General features: G+C 52.1%; 5 protein-coding genes and 1 non-coding gene across 6 annotated transcripts; 2 read left to right on the forward strand and 4 right to left on the reverse strand.

Annotated features, from left to right (window-relative positions):
• Positions 1 to 117: 117 nt before the first annotated feature.
• STEHIDRAFT_169905 (PIN domain-like protein) lies at positions 118 to 2,981 on the reverse strand. The gene is made up of 3 exons (XM_007306133.1): positions 2,784 to 2,981; positions 2,571 to 2,707; positions 118 to 2,524 (listed from the first exon to the last, which is right to left on the reverse strand). The coding sequence occupies exons 1-3, from the start codon at positions 2,897 to 2,899 to the stop codon at positions 258 to 260; spliced, it is 2,520 nt and encodes an 839-aa protein (XP_007306195.1). The 5' UTR covers positions 2,900 to 2,981; the 3' UTR covers positions 118 to 257.
• A 159-nt stretch (positions 2,982 to 3,140) lies between these two features.
• STEHIDRAFT_t190 lies at positions 3,141 to 3,220 on the reverse strand. The gene has a single exon. It is a non-coding gene; the product is annotated as a tRNA-Leu (tRNA).
• Positions 3,221 to 3,340: 120 nt separating this feature from the next.
• STEHIDRAFT_122988 (uncharacterized protein) lies at positions 3,341 to 7,332 on the reverse strand. The gene is made up of 3 exons (XM_007306134.1): positions 6,823 to 7,332; positions 4,373 to 6,766; positions 3,341 to 4,310 (listed from the first exon to the last, which is right to left on the reverse strand). The coding sequence occupies exons 2-3, from the start codon at positions 6,320 to 6,322 to the stop codon at positions 3,639 to 3,641; spliced, it is 2,622 nt and encodes an 873-aa protein (XP_007306196.1). The 5' UTR covers positions 6,323 to 6,766; positions 6,823 to 7,332; the 3' UTR covers positions 3,341 to 3,638.
• A 390-nt stretch (positions 7,333 to 7,722) lies between these two features.
• Positions 7,723 to 10,325, reverse strand: STEHIDRAFT_132561 (uncharacterized protein; the record flags this gene model as incomplete). Its single annotated transcript, XM_007306135.1, has 4 exons — positions 7,723 to 7,838; positions 7,904 to 8,018; positions 8,092 to 8,298; positions 8,445 to 10,325. The coding sequence occupies 4 exons, from the start codon at positions 10,323 to 10,325 to the stop codon at positions 7,723 to 7,725; spliced, it is 2,319 nt and encodes a 772-aa protein (XP_007306197.1).
• A 2,571-nt stretch (positions 10,326 to 12,896) lies between these two features.
• Positions 12,897 to 14,488, forward strand: STEHIDRAFT_122996 (uncharacterized protein). Its single transcript, XM_007306136.1, has 5 exons — positions 12,897 to 13,109; positions 13,165 to 13,293; positions 13,354 to 13,441; positions 13,504 to 13,623; positions 13,687 to 14,488. Exons 1-5 carry the CDS (start codon positions 13,002 to 13,004, stop codon positions 14,265 to 14,267), a joined length of 1,026 nt encoding a protein of 341 aa, XP_007306198.1. The 5' UTR covers positions 12,897 to 13,001; the 3' UTR covers positions 14,268 to 14,488.
• Positions 14,489 to 15,578: 1,090 nt separating this feature from the next.
• On the forward strand, positions 15,579 to 18,489 carry STEHIDRAFT_60411 (phospholipid/diacylglycerol acyltransferase; the record flags this gene model as incomplete). The annotated part of the gene is made up of 17 exons (XM_007305689.1): positions 15,579 to 15,755; positions 15,817 to 15,983; positions 16,042 to 16,095; positions 16,163 to 16,309; positions 16,366 to 16,446; positions 16,619 to 16,673; positions 16,725 to 16,766; positions 16,895 to 16,967; positions 17,026 to 17,116; positions 17,149 to 17,243; positions 17,340 to 17,446; positions 17,508 to 17,611; positions 17,675 to 17,735; positions 17,798 to 17,808; positions 17,867 to 18,032; positions 18,108 to 18,236; positions 18,301 to 18,489. The coding sequence occupies 17 exons, from the start codon at positions 15,579 to 15,581 to the stop codon at positions 18,487 to 18,489; spliced, it is 1,749 nt and encodes a 582-aa protein (XP_007305751.1).
• Between the last annotated feature and the right edge of the window lie 55 nt (positions 18,490 to 18,544).

Below are 18,544 nucleotides of genomic sequence, written 5' to 3' on the forward strand. Positions count from 1 at the left end.
GTGTGCGTCATCGTGCCACTGCTCCCTACGAAGGCTTTATTTGGACACCGAGACAAGAAAGAGAAGGACTTCTCTTTGAAACTTTAATGGACGCGGCTGAGCTGCTTGTCCTAGGATCGAAGATAGATAAGAACAAAGCTTGTTTGGCCTAGAATGATACACGACCACTATACGTTGTGAAAGATAATCGAACGCGATACACTCTGGAAGAGCTACACCGAATCATCGCATACTTCATACAGGAGCTGGACAGTTCTTCAAACCGAGGCATTGTCCTCGTCCAAGTCAACTAACATTCCAAAAAGACCTTGCCCTTGTGTTGCTGTGCCCTTCTTGGCACCGGACGACGAAGATGAGGCACTTACACCGTGACTCTGAGCATTCTTCGCCTTCCGCTCTTTTTTCCCCCACTTTCCCCTCTCCTCACTCATCGCCTCCTGTAGGCCCTCTATACATGTCTCCCATAATCCCTTGTCCATATCTTTATTGTCGAAGATCCGACCCCGTTGACTCGTCAGAATTGTATGGAGATGCTGTCCAGAAAATGCGTATGCTGGATGGATGACTCGGTCACCGAGCAGAAGCGCCTGAGCTAGCATTTCAACGGCGTCTAGAGCGGATGAGAGTTGGGCGACAAGCTGTATATTCCGGTTCTCGAGCGTCGGTGGCGTAAGGGCGGGATTCGCACCGACGTCGCTTGTCGGAGTCGCGTCGGCGGAGGTAGCGGCCGCCCATGTGAAGGATGTCAAGAAAGCGCCAACCTCGGTAGGCGCCCATCTCTCCCTGTCCTTGTCCTTTGAAAAGCCGTGCTCTTCAGCACGTTTGTATAAGACGAGTACGACCCAACGTAGCGCCACTGTGGCCATCAATTGTGCGGGAGGGAGCGCTCGGATTAATGCGGTGTCTGAGGATAGGATTCGGAGGAACAGGGATAGTCGTTCTTCTTCGGGTTGTAGCTGTAGTGGAAGCTGTTCGTCGACGTTAAAATCAGGCATCAGAGATGCGAGGAGTGTGGACAGGAGCTGGACAGATACGTCTTCTGGAGTTAGCTTGGTCCCTCGACGAATATGTTCAGTGACGACCTTCGGACGGGAAGATGTGCGGTGGCGATGATGTGACGCCGCCGATGGTTCGGAAGATGAATCTGGAACATGTAATTCTTCCAAAGCGCCACGAAGACGTGCAAGAGGATCACTGCTTTCACCCTCGGAATCTTCTTCGACCACATCAATGAGTTCGTCCTCGTCCTCGTCGTCTTCGTTTTCTGCTTCATCGACGTCCCGCCCTTCTTCCGAAACTTGCTCCTGCTCTCCGTCGACAGGAGGCTCGGGCAAAGGAATACCATCGTCTAGGATTGAATACGCCCAGTCGCGGAGAGGTCGTCCAATGCTGCGAGCGGTGGGCTCCTTGTCTGGATCTTCAAGGAAAAGTTTGGGCCACATTGTTCCGCTGTTATAAACATTCATGAGGTTCGGTTGGAAACGGCCCTGTCTGTAAGCAGAGACATAGAGTTGTGTGATCCGCTGCATAGCGTTCTCCTCGTCCTCCATCGCGGAAGTTACAGGTGGTGAGAGGTGGTTTACCAAGAGGCATTGCTCGGGAAAATGCAGAGCACAGGCAGGGGTCGGCCACAAGTCAACACCTTCGAGAGTTTTCGGTATGGCGTATTGCAACGCGGCCTCCACTGTCTTCTCCACCATTGTCTCTCGTTCCCCTGATCCTATAACGCCTGCCGAAGGACGAAGTAACAAGGCTTCGATAGCTAGATCGATGAGGTCTATGACACTCGCGATGGGTCGCTTTACTCTTCGTTTCTGTGGAGATGCGCTGGCTTGGGAGACGATGGAATGTAGTGCAGCCGCCACCCGTGTTATACGCTGGGAAACAGTCATGTCACGTTCGAAGAACTGCCATTGCATAGACGGACGATCCGGTGTGAAGTCGTTTCCCACAAGGCTGGCCAGAAGGGGAAGGAGTGTGATGGGTAGCTTTAGGTGCGTGGCGAGTTTCAAGGGTGTATATATTGAGCAGGTCAATGTGAGATCAGTGGTACCATCCGGTGGAATGACGCCTTGACCGCGCTGCAAAGAGCCTGTGGTGGCTTTCTTGTTTGCTTTCGAAGTACGAGCAACGACAAAGCCACCGTCATCTTCCGGCCCTTCCTCTGCGGCGGTCTCGGTTGTGGTCCATATCATCTCGTCGAGGGGTATGTAACCTCGGTATCCGTCTGTAGTGAGAATCACGAAGTCGGAGTCCCGTCCAGTAACGTAGCCACCAAGGCGTCCTGCAAGCTCGACGGCGTAGGGATCTCCCTCCGTATCTGCTATGTGTATCTCCACTGGGAGAGAACGTAAGGTCTCGAGACAGACAGCGTAACAAATTGGCGGTATGATGGCGTTTTCGCGTAGGAATCTGGGTGAGGCTCTAGAGGCCTGAGATGTCCTGAAAAAGAGTAAGGAAGGTTGTATAACATTTTCGGATGCACGCGTGATATTTGTAGGGAATTTGGCGGGAGGATAGGGACCTGCGCTCAATGTTAGATGCATACGGGCAAGGAAATGGAAACATACCATCAAAGACGAAGTGGAGTGAGAAACCAACCTCAATCCATGCTCGAACAACTTTCGCTACCCAGTGAGCAAGTTGTTGGTACTCTCCACCGAAAGCCCATGGCAATCGAGACTGTTCGTGAACTGCGTAGATGAAGCTGAGGCACAGCAGTGTTAGGCTTGAAACGTGTGGAAGTGGAAGCCAAGGGGAAGTAGAAAATGAAGCAGACGCACGACCATCCGTCAACGACAAGAGGTATAGAAGGCCCTCTCCCCTTCTGAAGCGTTAACGTCTGCGCAAGACTTCGTTGCTGTTCGCGCAGATATGTGGTAAGACCGTGCACACCCATGCAGTTGGTGGGTGGCGAGTGGTGGAAGGGGGTAGTTTAAAGTTAGAGTGGAGTCTTGCAAACGAACGCGGCAGGCTTTAACAGAGAGCAGTATCACAATTTGAGTTGCAGAGTCCTCCGTCCAGTTCACCCTGTGCTGTACAAGTCGTCAACCCAAAGGCAGGATTGTTACGTAGGAGATACGAAGAGGAACAAATTAAAGACAAGTCATGTAAAAATGTACCGGATGTCCTGCATATCATGACAACTGTGAGATTCGAACTCACGCCCTTTCGGACCAGATCCTGATTCTGGCGCCTTAGACCGCTCGGCCAAGTTGCCTTATTACTTATTTGAAACATTAATAACTGATTAAACCTAAAAGAGTTAGGGTCAGATACGAACGCCTGCCAATCAAGTGCCAGTGAGCATGAGATGACTGCTATATTGAGGCCAATGAGGTATGACTGACTCGTCGACCTTTCGAAACTGCGCTTTCCACAGAGGTTAAGAAGATGCAAAGAAGGTGCCAAGAGAGAGCGAAACGATAAATTACAATGCAAAATGCGAGCAAAAACACAAGACAATGTACTATGCGATATATTGTACAGATATCCAACGAACAGCAATTTGGCTAGTGTCCGAAATCAAAGTGCGTATGTATACTTACTAGGTAAAGCGGGGAGAACGAGGTAACGGAGTCCGACAAAGAGAAGAAACGGAAGGTGAAAGGTAATAAAGATAACGTCGCATCCTTTCATCAAGAAAGTGATCCAAGCAATTCCTCCGGATTCCAGCTCGTGAACTCCAACGGTGGCAGCCCATTCGGCAGCTGACCGCTGCCCTTCAAGTTGACAGATTCTCCACGAACGCCACCGCTACCGCTGCCAACACTGAAGCGAATGGCGGACGAACGTCTCGAAGCCGGTCCAGCAAGCAATGATGGAGGCACGGAAGCCACTGTCGGAGGTGAACTAACAACAGGCGCCGAATTGGGTGGTTTCCGAATCTCTAACACTGCTTCCCGCTCCGGCGCTTTCGAGCTTCCCGTCAATGAAGGGGATCGTGAATGTGACGGTGTGGCGAGTGATGAAAGTACGAGAGCGGCGGGTAATGGTTGGAGAGCTGGTGATTGACGGCGTTTAACGAATCTGGTGGAGGATGTGGAGTGTGAGCGATTGAGAGGGCCAGGTCTGAGGGACGTAGGTTCTGTTCTTTGAGAGGACGGTGTAGAGTTGGAGGCGGAACGTCCTGGTGCACTGGAGGTGCTGTCGACGGACCCTCGTGGTCGACCGAAAGTACCGTCATCGCCCCATGTGAATTGGCTATTGGTAACGTCCTGCGAGCGTGTACCTCTCCGGGCCACTTCAGCATGTCTACCATTCGAGTCGGTCCGCTCCAAACGGGTTCTCCACGCCGTCATAGGCGAGGCCTAGGTGAACCATGAATTAATACAGCAGAAAAACAACTCGATTGTCGTCACCAAGAGCTCACCGGTCTGGCAGTAATTTCTGCAGAAGATGTGGCGGGACTAGTAGTCATCGTACTCGGTCCAGCGGTCATCTCTGATGGAGATGGAACGATGTCTTTCTCTGTAGGAGGCACGCTGAGGGAAGTAGTGATATCGAGGGAGGCTGCGTGCGCTGGCGCAAGGTTATCATGTACTTCTTGTACCGTGTAACCCGAGGACAAGCGTGTATTAGAATGCAGCCGTGGTCTCCCAAGAGTGTCCATCGATGGTGACTGCCTGTGCGGCAGTGATGGAGGATATTTTGATAGCTCAGATGGTGGAGGGGTACGAGCCGTCAAATCAGATGAGGAATGGAACATCGACGACGTCGAAGGCTGTGGCGGGACGGAGGGCACTATTGTAGTCGGCGGCGTGGGTAACGGCCGGGGCGAGAAAGCTCTGGATGAGTTTCGGCGTGGAGGCATGATAGTCGCTGCTGATGAGCTATGAATGTTCAGAGCGTCCGGATCGCCTTCGGATCTGTGTGATTCCGGCTCCATGCTGGGCGACGCTGCGTGTGCGCCTGATGTTGATGGCGGCTCTGTCTGGATCGGCGGGATGGGTAGCGAGCGTACCGGTTGTAGAGAGGCGGGCACCGCCTTCATGACTACGGCCTCCTCATCATCGTCGCGAGTGATAGCCTGGAGCGAATCGAGTCCGGACACAGACATAGACCGGAGGATCACACTGGTAGCTGAAGCGTGTGTGGAGCGAGGGGCCGATGTTACAAGTTCCCCTGATGAAGGCGTGTCCACTTCGGTGATATTTGGCATTAGCATATGGGAAGCGCTAGCTTGGAAGGTACGAGCTCGACCGGGTCTTAAAGTATGAGGGATATCGGAAGGGGCGTGATTGTTTCCCTCGCTCATCGTACGTGCACGAGCGACTCGAGCATCACTGGGTGCATCGAGGCCGGCCTGACCATCTCTTTCAGATGTGCTGCTTGGGAGACTATCCTTGGAACCCATGATCACTGTGCTAACGGTAGGCCAACGCTGGATCTGCATTGTCGATGTGCTTGATGGGGTGCCGGAGCGCCGTGGTGACGAGGGATTGAAAGCAGTCGTTAAGGGGAGAGTCGGTGAGGGTATCATATTCGATTGCGGAGAAGACGGACATTGGGCATTTATTGTCGGTGGCGGAGGAATGGTCGGAACCTGCGCGGTATTCGCGATCGAAGCTGAAACGAGCGGCATCGTAACGTCTGCTGGAGTTGGCGTCTTTCCCTGACTAGAGGGCGTAGAAAGTGAGAGTGTGGATTGCTTGCGTTTCATCGGGACGGATGAGATAATCCGTGAGCCGGTCGACCGAGGGGTATGTGGAGAACCAGAGTTGGTAGCAGAAAGTCTGATACCGGAAGTGTTCAATTTTGCCAGTGACATGCGGGAGAAACCGATGATGGGGGAAGGAGGAAAGATTCCAGAAGAAGTCGAGGACCGAGCAGAGGGTGACCGTTCAATTGGCTGGACAACCTGATCATCGTGCGTGTTTGGTGCCAACTCAAGATTGGATGGGACACTCACACAGGAGAGTGCCAGTGCAGAGTCATCAGTTCGCTTCCGATTGCTTGCAGGTCGAGAGGCAGTTGACGACTCTTTCTCCTCCATGGGCAATTCTAGTAGCGTCTCGAGCGGTGGGAGGGTTGGTAGGTGATTCCTGACCAGGATCCCGCGCGTATTGTCAAACGAAGGACGGGTGTATTGAGAAAAGGAGATGACGGGATCGGTGTTGGTAACGAGGCGAACGGCAGCGTCTAGGGATTCTGTTGGCGACTGAGGCGATGTTGGAATCGGTGGAAGAGTAGAGGAGGGAGGCGAATGCGGTGAAGGAATACTTAAACCGCGGCGCGATGAGGTGGACCGACGGCTCCTCGGAGGCTCGGTAGATGGTCTGTAAGAGTCGCTGGGTGAAGGTGTGCTTATACGTCGAGGCATAGGAACCCGCATAACAGCTACAGGTCTACTCGGATTACGCCTCAGACCCCTACCCAACACCTTTCCCACAGAGCGCTTGAGGGATAGCCACCAAGAGACGGCTTTCGGTTTCTCAGACTCGGCTGTGGGGTAAAGGAGAGATTGTTGTGCTTCCGCATCTTCTTCTTCGTCGGTGCTGGATCTGAGAGAGGGCGTGGTGCGACGGGCCACACGGCGTCGGTATAGGGGCACAACTATGCATGAGACGAAGATGGCGGTGAGGAACACGACTACAAGACATAGTAGAACTGCCTCGACGGATATAGAAGAGAGTGAGGATGATGTCTTCAGGGGATGTCGTGAGCGATGGGCGAGCCAGATACAGGCGCACGAGAGGCGGACATACGTTCGGCGTCTCTTCTCTACGGCGAATCGTGGCCATATACCTTGCGGTGGGCGTACGCACTGCATGCATAACTCGATTTAGAAACAGCTCTCACAGTCATAGTCAAAACACTCACAAGCTGTCAACTGGAGCAAGGAGAAGAGCACGAACTAGACTCGTCCTCCAGGGAATTCACGAGTGAAAGTCGAAGAAGAGAAAGAAGAGCAGTTCATCGGGAAAGGCGAAGATCGAATGGCATCAGAGACCCTTTTGCACCGCAAATAACCCATCAGCGGGCATCTCGCAGCATATTTTCGGGTAGGGCGTCGGTCGCAGCCTCTCGGAAAAGCTACATCATTGCGAGGGCTGTGCATTCAATCGAATCGAGGTGAAAGTACTACACACTGTCAATGTAATGATGCCACATAAGTAATCCAAATGAGAACATCATCACATCATACCCCCAAAACAAGTTATGGATGAGGTATGCATTCTGAACCCCTTTGCAGGCTTGATATTCTACCGATGCTCAACGACGCCGCCCGCACAGCCGCTGAGCCTGAGCCTCGAGTGAATATTAGAGAAGAGGACCTGACGGACGTTTTTGTAAAGCTTGAACCATATTGTTTGTGACACAGCACGAATTGACCGGGGGGGAAAAGACGAAGCCAGATGGGAGGAGGAAGTGGTTTCGCCGATGCAGAAGGGTTGGTCATGTTGAAATACTCCGCCACAACTTCAAGGGGGTAAATGGGCCACAAACCGCCACGAAATGTCTGCATCCTCCGTCACAAACCACTCTGGTAGGACATACTCGAGAAGTAGAAGACCATTAAGTAAAGTGCGACAACTCGAAGAACTTCTAGGAAACACACCGCAAATATTACAGCATGATACACAATGACAAAACCCTCCGATGCGCCACGATAATAAAAAGGATGAGCATAGTAATGGACGATACAGTTTCTCGATGATTGGTATAGAATTTAGTTCAATGCTTCGCGCCACCAGTCACAAACTTCGTCGACTGAAAACCCTACTTCGGCCCCTGGCTCGCCGCCATCCTCCTTCTCCTCGCCCTCTCCAGCGGTGGCAAATCCTCTTCGTCGTCCCCAAATCGTTGACTCGAGTTGCCGAGATCTTCGCCGTCCACTGTATCCCAATATTGTTCACGTTCAGATCCAAGGATGAGTGACAAGGAAGGGATATGGACGCACCAGAGGTGTCCATGGATCGGTCTCCCGCGGACGTCCCTCCAGAACCAGAACTCCCCGCAGAGGGCGGGGAACCAATGTCAGAAATCAAATGCTTCGGCAGGAAAGATTTACGGCGCTACATAGATAATATCAGCATGGTTAGACACAAAGGTAGCGGGGAGATGCGAGTAAAAGCGAAGAATACGAACCTTATTTATACCAGCAACATTGACGTGCTCCAGGTCGACCAGATAATACCTCTCGTCCAGCCTCTTTTTCTGTTCGACGCACCCTACCACCCAGGCCAGCATCACAACCAGAGGCTTCGGGTCCATCTGTCTCCAACGATCTGAGGTCGTCTTGCTTCCGTTCTTCCAAACAATATGCGTGCAGGATTGGCCGATCCGTCCCAGTCGCTGCTCAAATGCAATTACACAACGAACCGCAACACGACCAGAGAAGGAGACGCCGCACACAAAACCACAAGAAAGTCAGCCACCGGACTCGGGCTAAGCATCCAGAGAAGGACAGTGTCCAGGTGCCGCATCATGAGTTGACGCACCTTCGCCCCCATCGCCTCCAAAAACTCCCTACACAGCTCTCCTCCATCATCACCCTCGTCAGTCCTGACATCCACATAAATCACACACCCCTTCAAAAGACTCGAAAACTCTCCCCCAGCACCTGTACCACCCCCACTTCTCCCAACATTCCGCTCTGGAGCCTGCGATGCTGCTCGTCGTACAGCGCCACCAGCAGATACGTGCGCGCCCGAGCCCGAAGCTTTTCCCAGCCCACCAGGAGCACTCTTTCCTTGCGGGTGTCCTTTGGATAGAGCAGCCATGATAGTGGATTGTTTCTTTGAGGGGATTGAGGTGCTCGAGGAGCGGAGGTGACGACCGTGGGTAGGAGCGGGTGGAGGAGTTTCTGTAGTAGTGCTCGGGAGAGCCTGTGTTTGTGTATCGGTGGCAGCACCCCCAGTGGTTGCCTCATTGGCACCGGCACCATTCTCACCAGATTGGCCGCCCCCGCTCCTGTAGTCCTTAAACACGATACCACCATGTTCTTCAGGCTTGTCCGTGAGCGACTGAGACAACATCTCCCGAGCCATACTTGCCCTCCTCGACGCATTCCTCCGCCAGGCAGCATGAGGGTTGTATTCTGGTGTTCCAGGTTCACCGGTGGATTCTTCCTCCTCGTCATTGAAGAAGACATCTCCTAGTCTATCGAGCTGCATGCGGGATGAAGTGGGTAACTTGAACGACGAGGGTGGTGCGTCACCGTGCAATTCGGGGTCTTGGAAGGATTTGAGTTTTCCCTTGCCTTTGAACACCGTCGGTGCAGCGTTCGATGAGTCGACATCCATGGCTGCTTCGCCCCTTGCATCGACAGCTCCACCGCTATGTCCCGTTCCTGACCCGTTTTGTCCGCTAGATCCAGCGCCCGACCCCGAGGCAGCACCAAAAGCAGGGCCCAGCTTAGGACCCGATCCCCCAATATCACCAAAATTCTGACCTACAGTATCTGCACCGCCCTTGACAGGACTGCCGATGACAGTGGGCAATGTCGTCCTCTTGCTTGCTTTCGGGCCTCCTCCTCCTTGGCCGGCCGTCCTACGTTGAAATACAAACGCAGCCAGCGTGCCCGTCTTAGGTTTGTTGGCAAGTGGTCCAGAGCCTATAGCGGATATTGGTCTAGCATTAGGAAGGATGGATTTGTTGGCGGAGGCTGCAGATACGATGTGTTTGGATGCTGTCGTGGTCAGAGGTCTGGGGCCAAGTCCGATGCTACTCCCCGAGGGTCGAGCAGTGGAAGCGGAAGTGGAAGGTTTGGCGGCCTGCGAGAGGACTGACGGTCTTCCCGTTCCCGTACCATTGGCCCCCGTACTCATGTCGCCTCCGCCACCAAAATCAGACGGCCCAACCGTATTCGCCCTCCTCAGCCTATTCGCCTTGCTCTGAGCCCCAGATCCAGCCTGCCCAATGCTCTTCCTACCAGCACCAATTGAATTCTGCCCTGCGTGTGAGTCGTCCTTCGCCTTCGCTTTTCCATTATGACCTAGAACAGATTTCGGCCGATTGGTTTGTCCTCCCTCTGTATCAGAAGTGTCGCGGTCCCGACTGAAACCTAGACTCGTACCCGGCCTCGAACCCGCGGTGAGACCTGGCATCTTCTCTAATTTTTGCAATGCTTGACTCAGAGTGGACAGACTGGAGTTGTGCCGAGAGTTCGCCGGTCGATTGAAGGTCAAAGTAGGAACAGCACTCGAATCAGCGCCCATGCCAGAGCTTGAGCCAGATCCAGAAAAAGAATGTGAAGAGGCCATCGAGACTGGTTTCGTTGATTTAACGGGTGAGGAAGGGCCGGCATTATGTTTATGATGGAAGAGTTTGGAGGGAGAGGGTTGTTTGGGCAAAGAGACGGGTTTCTTGGAAGGAGACATGGAAGGAGTGGAATGTGAGTTTGAGAAGGCGGACGTTGTCGTCCTAGCACTCGAGCCCCAGGGTGGTTTAGATGGAGAAGATTGCTTGGACGCGGTCGATTGATTAGATAAAGTGGGTTGGATAGACGAAGAGGGGGTATTAGAAGATGAAGCAATAGTTGTTGTGGACGTAGGAAGGAAGGAAGTCTTGGAGAGTGATGAAGTCGTCGGAGCGGCGAAGGATTTCCGATTTCCGAACGGTTTCGAGGAGTGTGTCGATGGGGGATCAGCGGAAGTCGTGCTTGTACTGGCCTCCCTAGTTTGGGGAGTGTTGAGTAGGCTGGATCCTGCGGTGGCGCTATCGTTGGCCTTGACATTGCCGGGGGTGACAGGACGGGCGCTTGAACTTGGACCTAAGTAATGATGATTGAATACATATTCATTGATGACAGATGACTACTGTCCGGGGCATACCTGCCACTACTGACATAGCCCTTTCTCCGAATGTCGAAGGCCGTGTGCTGGGACCTGAAGATGCGATGTTAAGCACACACACAGACAAAATATGAAAGGTGCGTTTGCAACCGTAGCCTTAAGCACACCTGATAATCTCCCGGCACCGACAATACTCTTCCTGTCCGCTTGTCCTGCAGCCGTCTTCGCATCCATCTCCTTCTTCTGCAGCGTCGTGCTCCTCGTCGTCCGCGGCATAAACATTGTTGCCTTTCCCTTTTTCCCCTTCTTCGCCAAAACTTTCGACGCCCCTGCATGATTGACGGGCCCGGGTGTCTTTGGTAAAGGCAAAGCTGACGGGAAAGGCTCAGGTTGAGATAGGAGTCTAGGTTGGGCTTGGGACGGGTTTTGAGAGAGTTGTGGGAAAGCGGGTGGGAGTGGTTTGGACCGGTCGATATCGAACGAGCCAGACTGATCTAGGGTCGACAAGGACAGTGAACTAGATAGCCGTCGTGAACGTTGGGTGTCCGAAGACAGCTCAACATGACTGTCCTTTTCCTCGTTCACAAATTGAGCCGGAGGTACCTGGCTCGAAGGAGGCTCTGGTTCAGGTTCTGGAGAGTCCGCCGGAACCGGTGCAGGAGATGATGATGGTTCTTTGGGAGTGAGATTCGTCTGTGCGGGAAGACGTCGCGGTGTATCGTCGTTGTCGTCTGCCTCGCCATCGACATGATCTGACGGAGTGGGAATCATCTCCTCTGGTGGGGAAGACGAAGTAAGACCTGAAGGTGCTAGAGTCAGGGGCCTAGCAATAGCTCGAGGAGTGGCAGCGGCAGAGGAAGCTATGTCTCGGTCATTCTGTTTGCGAGTGTGTTAGCGCAGTATAAGGACCAGGAGTCTGTTCTGAAACGAGAATGACGGACCGAATGCAGTTCACGGGCGACTTGTGTGGCAGGAGGCATAGGAGTAGGAGGGAGTGGTGTAAGAGGAGAGGACATGAGCGCTGCGAGTCGATGTGGCGTAAACAATGGCTGCTTGGGGCGAGAAATGGTTGGAGGTCTTCCTCGTTGGGATGAAGACGTGCCGCCATTGGGTTTCTGATCCACGTCCATACGATCCCTCTCTCGGTCACCCAGATCCAGGTCCCGCTCCCGAGACCGATCTCTATCAAGTGTGCGTGGTACACTGGTAAAGCGAAGTTGTTTCCGTACAGGGGACTTGGAAGGTGAACGGGGTAAGGAGTTGAAGTCAATGAACTTTGACGGAGATGCGCCAGCAGAAGGGGAGATGGGTGGAACCGATATAGCGCGCTTTCGAGAAGGGGTCTCCGGTGGTTTGGGATTAGGAAATATAGATGTCTTGGGAGCGATAGCAGCAAAGTCAAAGGGCCCTGGTTCAGATCGGGTTGTCGACAGGTCTGGACCCCATTCGCGTTGTTCCTCTACAGACTTGGTCGGAAAAGAGTAGCACAAGAGAAAAGAATGAAGAGGAGAACGAACCGGTTATGGCGTCTGTCTTCGCCTTCTTCACGCGTCGGGAAGAGCCTGTACTCGAGCCTAGGTCCCCCTCATCCTGATCAAAAGGCGAAGATGACCTCTTCGTAGGCATCACCCTCTTCGTACTACGCATGAGCTCGTCCTCGTCCGCACCAACACCAGCCTGTGGTCCTGGCTGCTCGGCATGGATAGTGAGTGGGCTCGCGTTCTGCTTTGCTAAGTTGCGAGCCTTCTTGAACGGCGAAGTATTGGGATCAAAGTCGAGAGTATCTGGGAGGGGAAGCTGTGACCGCGTGCGCCTAGACTGACCGGACATGGAAGGCGTAGCAAGAGAGTGGCAAAGAGGCCATGTCGATTCTTGTCGTGCGCGAATGGAGATGTGTTACGTAATAGACGCGTATTCAACATCACGTGGCCTTCGCGTCGCGCGACAGTGTGGCGTAGGTGGCCCATCGGTCGCAACGAACTTGATTCGCTCCTTGTCGTTACGGTCAATGAGGGTGCAAATGGAAGCGATGGCAACAATCCGAGCGAACGAACCCCGAGGAAAGGCTTGGCGCATCGACAATCAGAGAAAGCAAAACAAAACTTGCAGTCTCGCTGACCGAAGTCTGCGTAAGTCTCTCCCTCTTCCCTCTCCTACTCTTCGAACTTTCTTGGGACTGGTCTCCCTTTCCCCATTTCTTTCTTTCTTTTTACTTGCATCGACGGCAAGCCATCTTCGCTCTTTTCACCCTTCGACGTCATAATGGTCCATTTCGCATCAAGCAGCAGCGCTGCCAGCGCTTTTATTTTCGCCGCTTTCCTTCCCACTGCATTGGCTCATGCAGGCATCACTTCCCCTCCCATTCGCTCGGTACACTTTCAATTAACTCGATGAATACCCACCAGAGACTTATAAATATCCATAGCCTGGTCAAAACTTCCTATCTGCATGTGGCCAGACATCTTTTGACTCCGTCAAGGGAGATCCGACCGGTCATATTGAGGAGCAAACTCCTGTTACTGCAGGATGTGAGCTTACGCTCTGCCGCGGAATGGTGAGCTTCACCATGTAAACGTTACAGGGCGAACTCTGAGTTTGACGCATGGGACATCAGCTCTTCTCCGATCAGCCAGCATCCAATGTGCAGAAGGTCACCCCCGGACAGAATATGGCCATGGCGGTAGATTGTACTATTCCGCATGGTTCGTTCCTCCAATCCCTTCCCTCGGAACCTAAACTAATTGAGTATGATTCTTCTGCATAGGTGGACCCGCCAATGTTTCTCTCGTCGATACCACAGCTGGTGGCTCCGGCGAAGTCATCGGTTCTTTCCTCAAGACCTTCGACGATTTCTGTCCCACTTCGGGCGGAACGCCAGCTGACCGTGCGGGTTTTCCCTATTCCTCCACACTCCGATACAATGCTAATCATGTTTGATTATATTCAGAATCGAACCTTCAATTCACCCTCCCGAATGCAGACGCCGTAGGCTCCAAATGTCAAACAGCAGGCGACTGCGTCGTCCAGCTCTTCTGGGCCACACCCGATTTCAGCCAGAACTATTACTACTGTGTCGACGTCGCGATGGCTGCTGATAATTCGACATCCTCCGCCGCTGCCTCTGGGAGCGCATCTGCATCTGCCTCCTCCTCGACTAGCGCTGCATCCTCCAAGTCAGCAGCGTCCACCTCTGCTGCCGCGTCTTCGGCGTCAGTTTCCGCCGCCTCTACTTCTTCTGTTTCCTCGGTGGCTTCTTCCTCGGTGGCTTCTTCCTCTGCCGCCTCGGCCTCAGCATCCGCGTCCGATGCTGCCTCCACAGCAACAACCGAAGTCGCCACCTTCGTCAGCTCCGTATCTGCCGTGCTTTCCACCGCTACGTCCACGCCCACGTCTACTGCGACACGAATGACGACGAGCACCGTTACCGCCGGCGCAAGTGGGACAGCTGCAGAGGCGAATGGGGCGGTGAGTACGACTGGAGCATTGACCAGTGGAGCGAGGAGGAGGGTTAGACTGTTTTGGTTCTAGGTCGTGGAAGAAACAAATGGACGGGATGGAACTTAGGGTTGGGGCCGTATCCGAATGAGTAAGGGAAGTATGGCTGCATGAAAGATGCGAGGCTATGGACTTTGTGATGTGTTTCTTTTTTCGTTGGACTTGGACTTTGCCACCCTTAGGTATTATATTTGCTTGGTTTATCTTGATGTCGTTGTTCTCAGGAATTATGACAGCTAAATTGTCGCAGTGCCTCGATTTAGCTGGAGCGTATCAATCTGCTTCCTCCTCTGTACCTGCCCAGACACAATTATTCCAAGGCAAACGTCATTCAAAAGCACTCGTTCTTGCTGACGTTGACGGTGGGTGCTTTGGCGGTCAACACGGCCCGTCTGCGTAACGCAAGAGTAGATGTCGGTCGTGGACGGAAAATGATGATGATCTATAGTCCTTATGTGTATACAGTACATTACGACGGCGGCGGATGTCTAAGGCCCTATCCTGTTTCGCCTTCAGCAAACTCAAAGGGAGTTTGACCCGCGGGGGCTGCCTTGAACCTACTCGTACTACATCTCGCATGATAAGTTGCTGTCGATAGTATCTTCCGAGTTCTATTCTTGTTTTTTTTTAAATTAAAGAACGCCGGCAGGTCTATTGAAAACACTTGCGAACGCATACTCAAGGAGATGGGGGTGGCGATTCCTGGCGATCCGTTTTACTTGAAGGCATTACGTCATAAACGGATTTGCGGTCAACTCTGGTCAACTCATGTGCATAATTTTTGTGTGCGCGCCGCTCAGTGTTGTATTCAATTTCGCCCTCGCGTGTCATGACCTTTTCTTCGATACCCAACTAGTCTATTGACCATCTAACCCTCGCTGATATACTTCTCTTGTCTTTATAATGTCTCTACGTCGACGCACTGCGCAATCTGCTGAAGACAGTGGGAGTGACTCTGGCATTTCAACTCCCGGATCTGAAGCACCAGAGCAGGCGAAGGACGCAGGCAATCTGGCTAGCGAACTATCCAACAGTGTAGAAACGCTGAAGCATAAGATTAGAAAGGTGCGTCTACTCGTCAGGTCAATCTAGCTTGCAACTTGACTTGAGTTCGGGACTTTTGCAGCGCCATGCACGACATTTTTACACCACTCGCCGATTTTTGTTCCCTCTTGGTATCTTCTGTAAGTCCAGCCTCGAGTTCTATAGTTTTATTACAGCAGATGTGACTAGTATTTAGTTGGCATCCTTCTTGCCTTCAGCCTCATCCAACCAACCGATTTGCCGGAGTTGCAAGCCAATGTGTCTCTGTTTCTCAATGAGTATGACTGGCCCACTCTGGCCATGCCACAGTTTGACTTCTCCGGTTTAGAATCGGAATGGCGGCGTTTCGTCAACAACATCCCTGAACCGTGGAAGTTCAATAACGATGGAAGGGAGTTCACCATTGGGGACGCACTGAAGGAGAGAGGGCTTAGTGCCGAGTACCCTGTAGTACTTGTTCCCGGAGTTATATCCACGGTATGTCAATGTCCACTGCAGCTCTCGCCTTCCGTCTCAATTCGAGCTACGTCGGATACAGGGCTTAGAATCCTGGTCTACCCTTCCCGAGCACAGACCGTTCTTCCGTCAAAAACTCTGGGGAGGTTTCCACATGGTCTCACAAGTGACGTTCAACAAGGATAGGTGGCTGGCAGCCCTCATGTTGGATCCAGTCACCGGACTCGACCCTCCGGGAATCAAGGTTCGGTAGGTGCTATCCAAACTCTAGTGTTCATCGATTTATGTTCAATCATTATTTTCAAAGAGCAGCAGAAGGCCTTGATGCAGCAAGTACTTTCATTCAAGGCTATTGGATATGGTACTTATCCACCTACTCCTATGACCGACGGCTCTGCATTGTTTGAGGCTCAACTACTCCACTCCAGGTCAAAGATCATCGAAAATCTTGCGGTAGTGAACTACGACACCAATAATATGGTACTCGCTCCATATGACTGGCGGCTGTCGTATTACAACCTAGAAGTGCGCGATGGATATTTTTCCAGGTTGAAAACATCAATAGAGGGCTTGAAGTGAGCTCATGCTTTTATCAGAAGTATTGATCGGCGTGACAGAACCAAGTATCCAGGAAACGTCAAAATAAGAAGTCTGTTATCGCTGCACACTCGATGGGGTCCTCCGTAAGCATACCCGACTATTCAAACGAACTGTCCTTCATGTTTTGTCTTTCTGCAGGTCATGCTGGTCCGTTCTTTCAGTGCCGATAACTATCACTGTAGCTGACAATTGTCTTTGATATGCGGTCTCTACCTCTGACTAGTACTTGTGAGCTTCCCTCTTCTAGTCGTGACCACTACATCATAATAAAAGTACATGCGCAGCTTCAAATGGGTAGAATCCCCAGAACACGGTGGCGGTGGACCCGACTGGGTTGAGGTATGCAAATCCGATGTTCGATAACGATGGGTCTCTCACACGTGGGGACAGAACCATATAGAAGCGTTCATCTCTATCGCGGGCACTCATCTTGTAAGATCATTCGAGTTTCTTGGCGGAAAGTCCTCTGATCCATGATTTTTGCATCTTTTTTTCTAGGGAGTCGTAAGTCAGTAGTCCTTGTGGTTCTGAACAACACTAAAAATCTCCTTCGGGAACAGGCCAAGGCAATGGCCGTGTACTTGTCTGGCGAGATGGCTGATACTGTCCAGGTGAATCCTGCTGGCGCGTATGGTGTGTCTCTTTTCTCCTCGTGGATCGAAACAACGCCAATCTAACTCGTACTGCCCAGTGCTAGAACGCTTTTTCTCTAAGAAAGAGCGGCAAAGACTGTTTCGTAGCTGGGCTGGGGGCGCTAGCATGTGGATTAAGGCAATTCCACCGTATCGCGCTATAAACAAAATTACTGACCAAGCGAACAGGGAGGGGATGCTGTTTGGGGCAACGGGACTCATGCTCCCGACGATGAACCCAATAGCACGTACTCGCATGGTGAACTTATTGGCTTCCGTAGAGCTCTCCCAGTCGCACCTCTGGACCAGGATAATGTTCCCAAGGATGTCAGTGGAAAAGAACAGAAGGACATGGAGACAACAGAGGTCATAGAGGACCTTAGTCCCGAGCATAGTGATGTCCTCATCGGGACACCAAGAAACATGACTGCGAAAGATGCTGGAACATGGATCTTACAACACGTCCCACAGACTTTCCAGGTAAGTTTGTGTAGTCCGTACGGATAGGCGCTTCAGATTGACATTGTTTCGTGTCGATTAGCGGATGATGGAGACGAACTATTCATTTGGAATCGAGAGGGATGAACAGCAGCTAATAAAGAACGACGGGGACCATAGAAAGTGGAGCAATCCGCTGGAATCAAGGTAAGATCTCATTTTCAAGGATATGCGAAAGTGACGACTCTGATCGCGATCTCCATCCACCAGGTTACCATACGCGCCATCCATGAAGATTTACTGTGTGTATGGTCATGGCAAGGATACAGAGGTGCGTCTTGTCATCGAGGAATGTACATCGCCATATAATCTCACAGTCTTCCGAATATCTAGCGCTCTTATTGGTCGGTGCCCCCTGCTGAGACGATAACCCTGCTATTGAGACTGACTGAATGATGGTAGGTATGCTTCAGGGCCGTATGAACACGACGACAACTTTGCAGACGCAGAAACCGCGCAATGCTCGAATACGTCTGATTGCATTAGCGCTCGCCCACCACTCGATTTGCCCCTGTCCAGACGAAGTTGGATCGACAAGGATTTCTCTGATGAGAGTTCATTCCCCAAGGTAGAGGTCATTCCTCCTCCTAAGTGCCCGTAGGGTGTCGCTAATAATCGATGTGGCTTTCATTACAAACATCAGACACGAAACGGGGTTAAGTTCGGAGAAGGTGATGGCACTGTCTCTCTTCTAAGTCTGGGTGCGATGTGCGTCGAAGGTTGGAATAGGCCACGATGGAACCCAGCAGGCATCAAAGTAACGACGTACGAGGTTAGTTCTCTATCACACTCCGTATTCATCCACGTCGTCTGACATTGATTTCCAACGCACGTAGCTCCCACATCAACCAGTACTCACTATGCCACGAGGCGGAGCGAATACAAGCGACCACATCGATGTCCTAGGATCGTCCATGCTGAACGAGATTATCCTGAAGGTGGCGACTGGTGCGGGTGACGAGGTACCGAATCATTTCGTCTCCAGGATTCGCGAGTATTCGAAGAAGATTCGGTGGGATGTCTAGAGTTTCGAACGATTGATATACAATGTTTGCTTCATAATGTCCAAAAACGATACGA

This window comes from Stereum hirsutum (assembly GCF_000264905.1).
Source record: "Stereum hirsutum FP-91666 SS1 unplaced genomic scaffold STEHIscaffold_10, whole genome shotgun sequence".
NCBI classification, from domain to species: domain Eukaryota; kingdom Fungi; phylum Basidiomycota; class Agaricomycetes; order Russulales; family Stereaceae; genus Stereum; species Stereum hirsutum.

Excerpts from the sequence above, each read along its gene's own strand:
- STEHIDRAFT_169905 (XM_007306133.1), bottom strand. The coding sequence starts at position 2,899 with ATGGGTGTGCACGGTCTTACCACATATCTGCGCGAACAGCAACGAAGT. Across the intron at positions 2,708-2,783 it reads CTTGTCGTTGACGGATGGTC|CTTCATCTACGCAGTTCACG; the intron begins GTGCGTCTGCTT and ends GCTGTGCCTCAG. Across the intron at positions 2,525-2,570 it reads ACTCCACTTCGTCTTTGATG|GTCCCTATCCTCCCGCCAAA; the intron begins GTATGTTTCCAT and ends CATTGAGCGCAG.
- STEHIDRAFT_122988 (XM_007306134.1), bottom strand. The coding sequence starts at position 6,322 with ATGCCTCGACGTATAAGCACACCTTCACCCAGCGACTCTTACAGACCA. Across the intron at positions 4,311-4,372 it reads CAGAAATTACTGCCAGACCG|GCCTCGCCTATGACGGCGTG; the intron begins GTGAGCTCTTGG and ends TGGTTCACCTAG.
- STEHIDRAFT_122996 (XM_007306136.1), top strand. The coding sequence starts at position 13,002 with ATGGTCCATTTCGCATCAAGCAGCAGCGCTGCCAGCGCTTTTATTTTC. Across the intron at positions 13,294-13,353 it reads TTACGCTCTGCCGCGGAATG|CTCTTCTCCGATCAGCCAGC; the intron begins GTGAGCTTCACC and ends ATGGGACATCAG. Across the intron at positions 13,624-13,686 it reads GGGCGGAACGCCAGCTGACC|AATCGAACCTTCAATTCACC; the intron begins GTGCGGGTTTTC and ends GATTATATTCAG.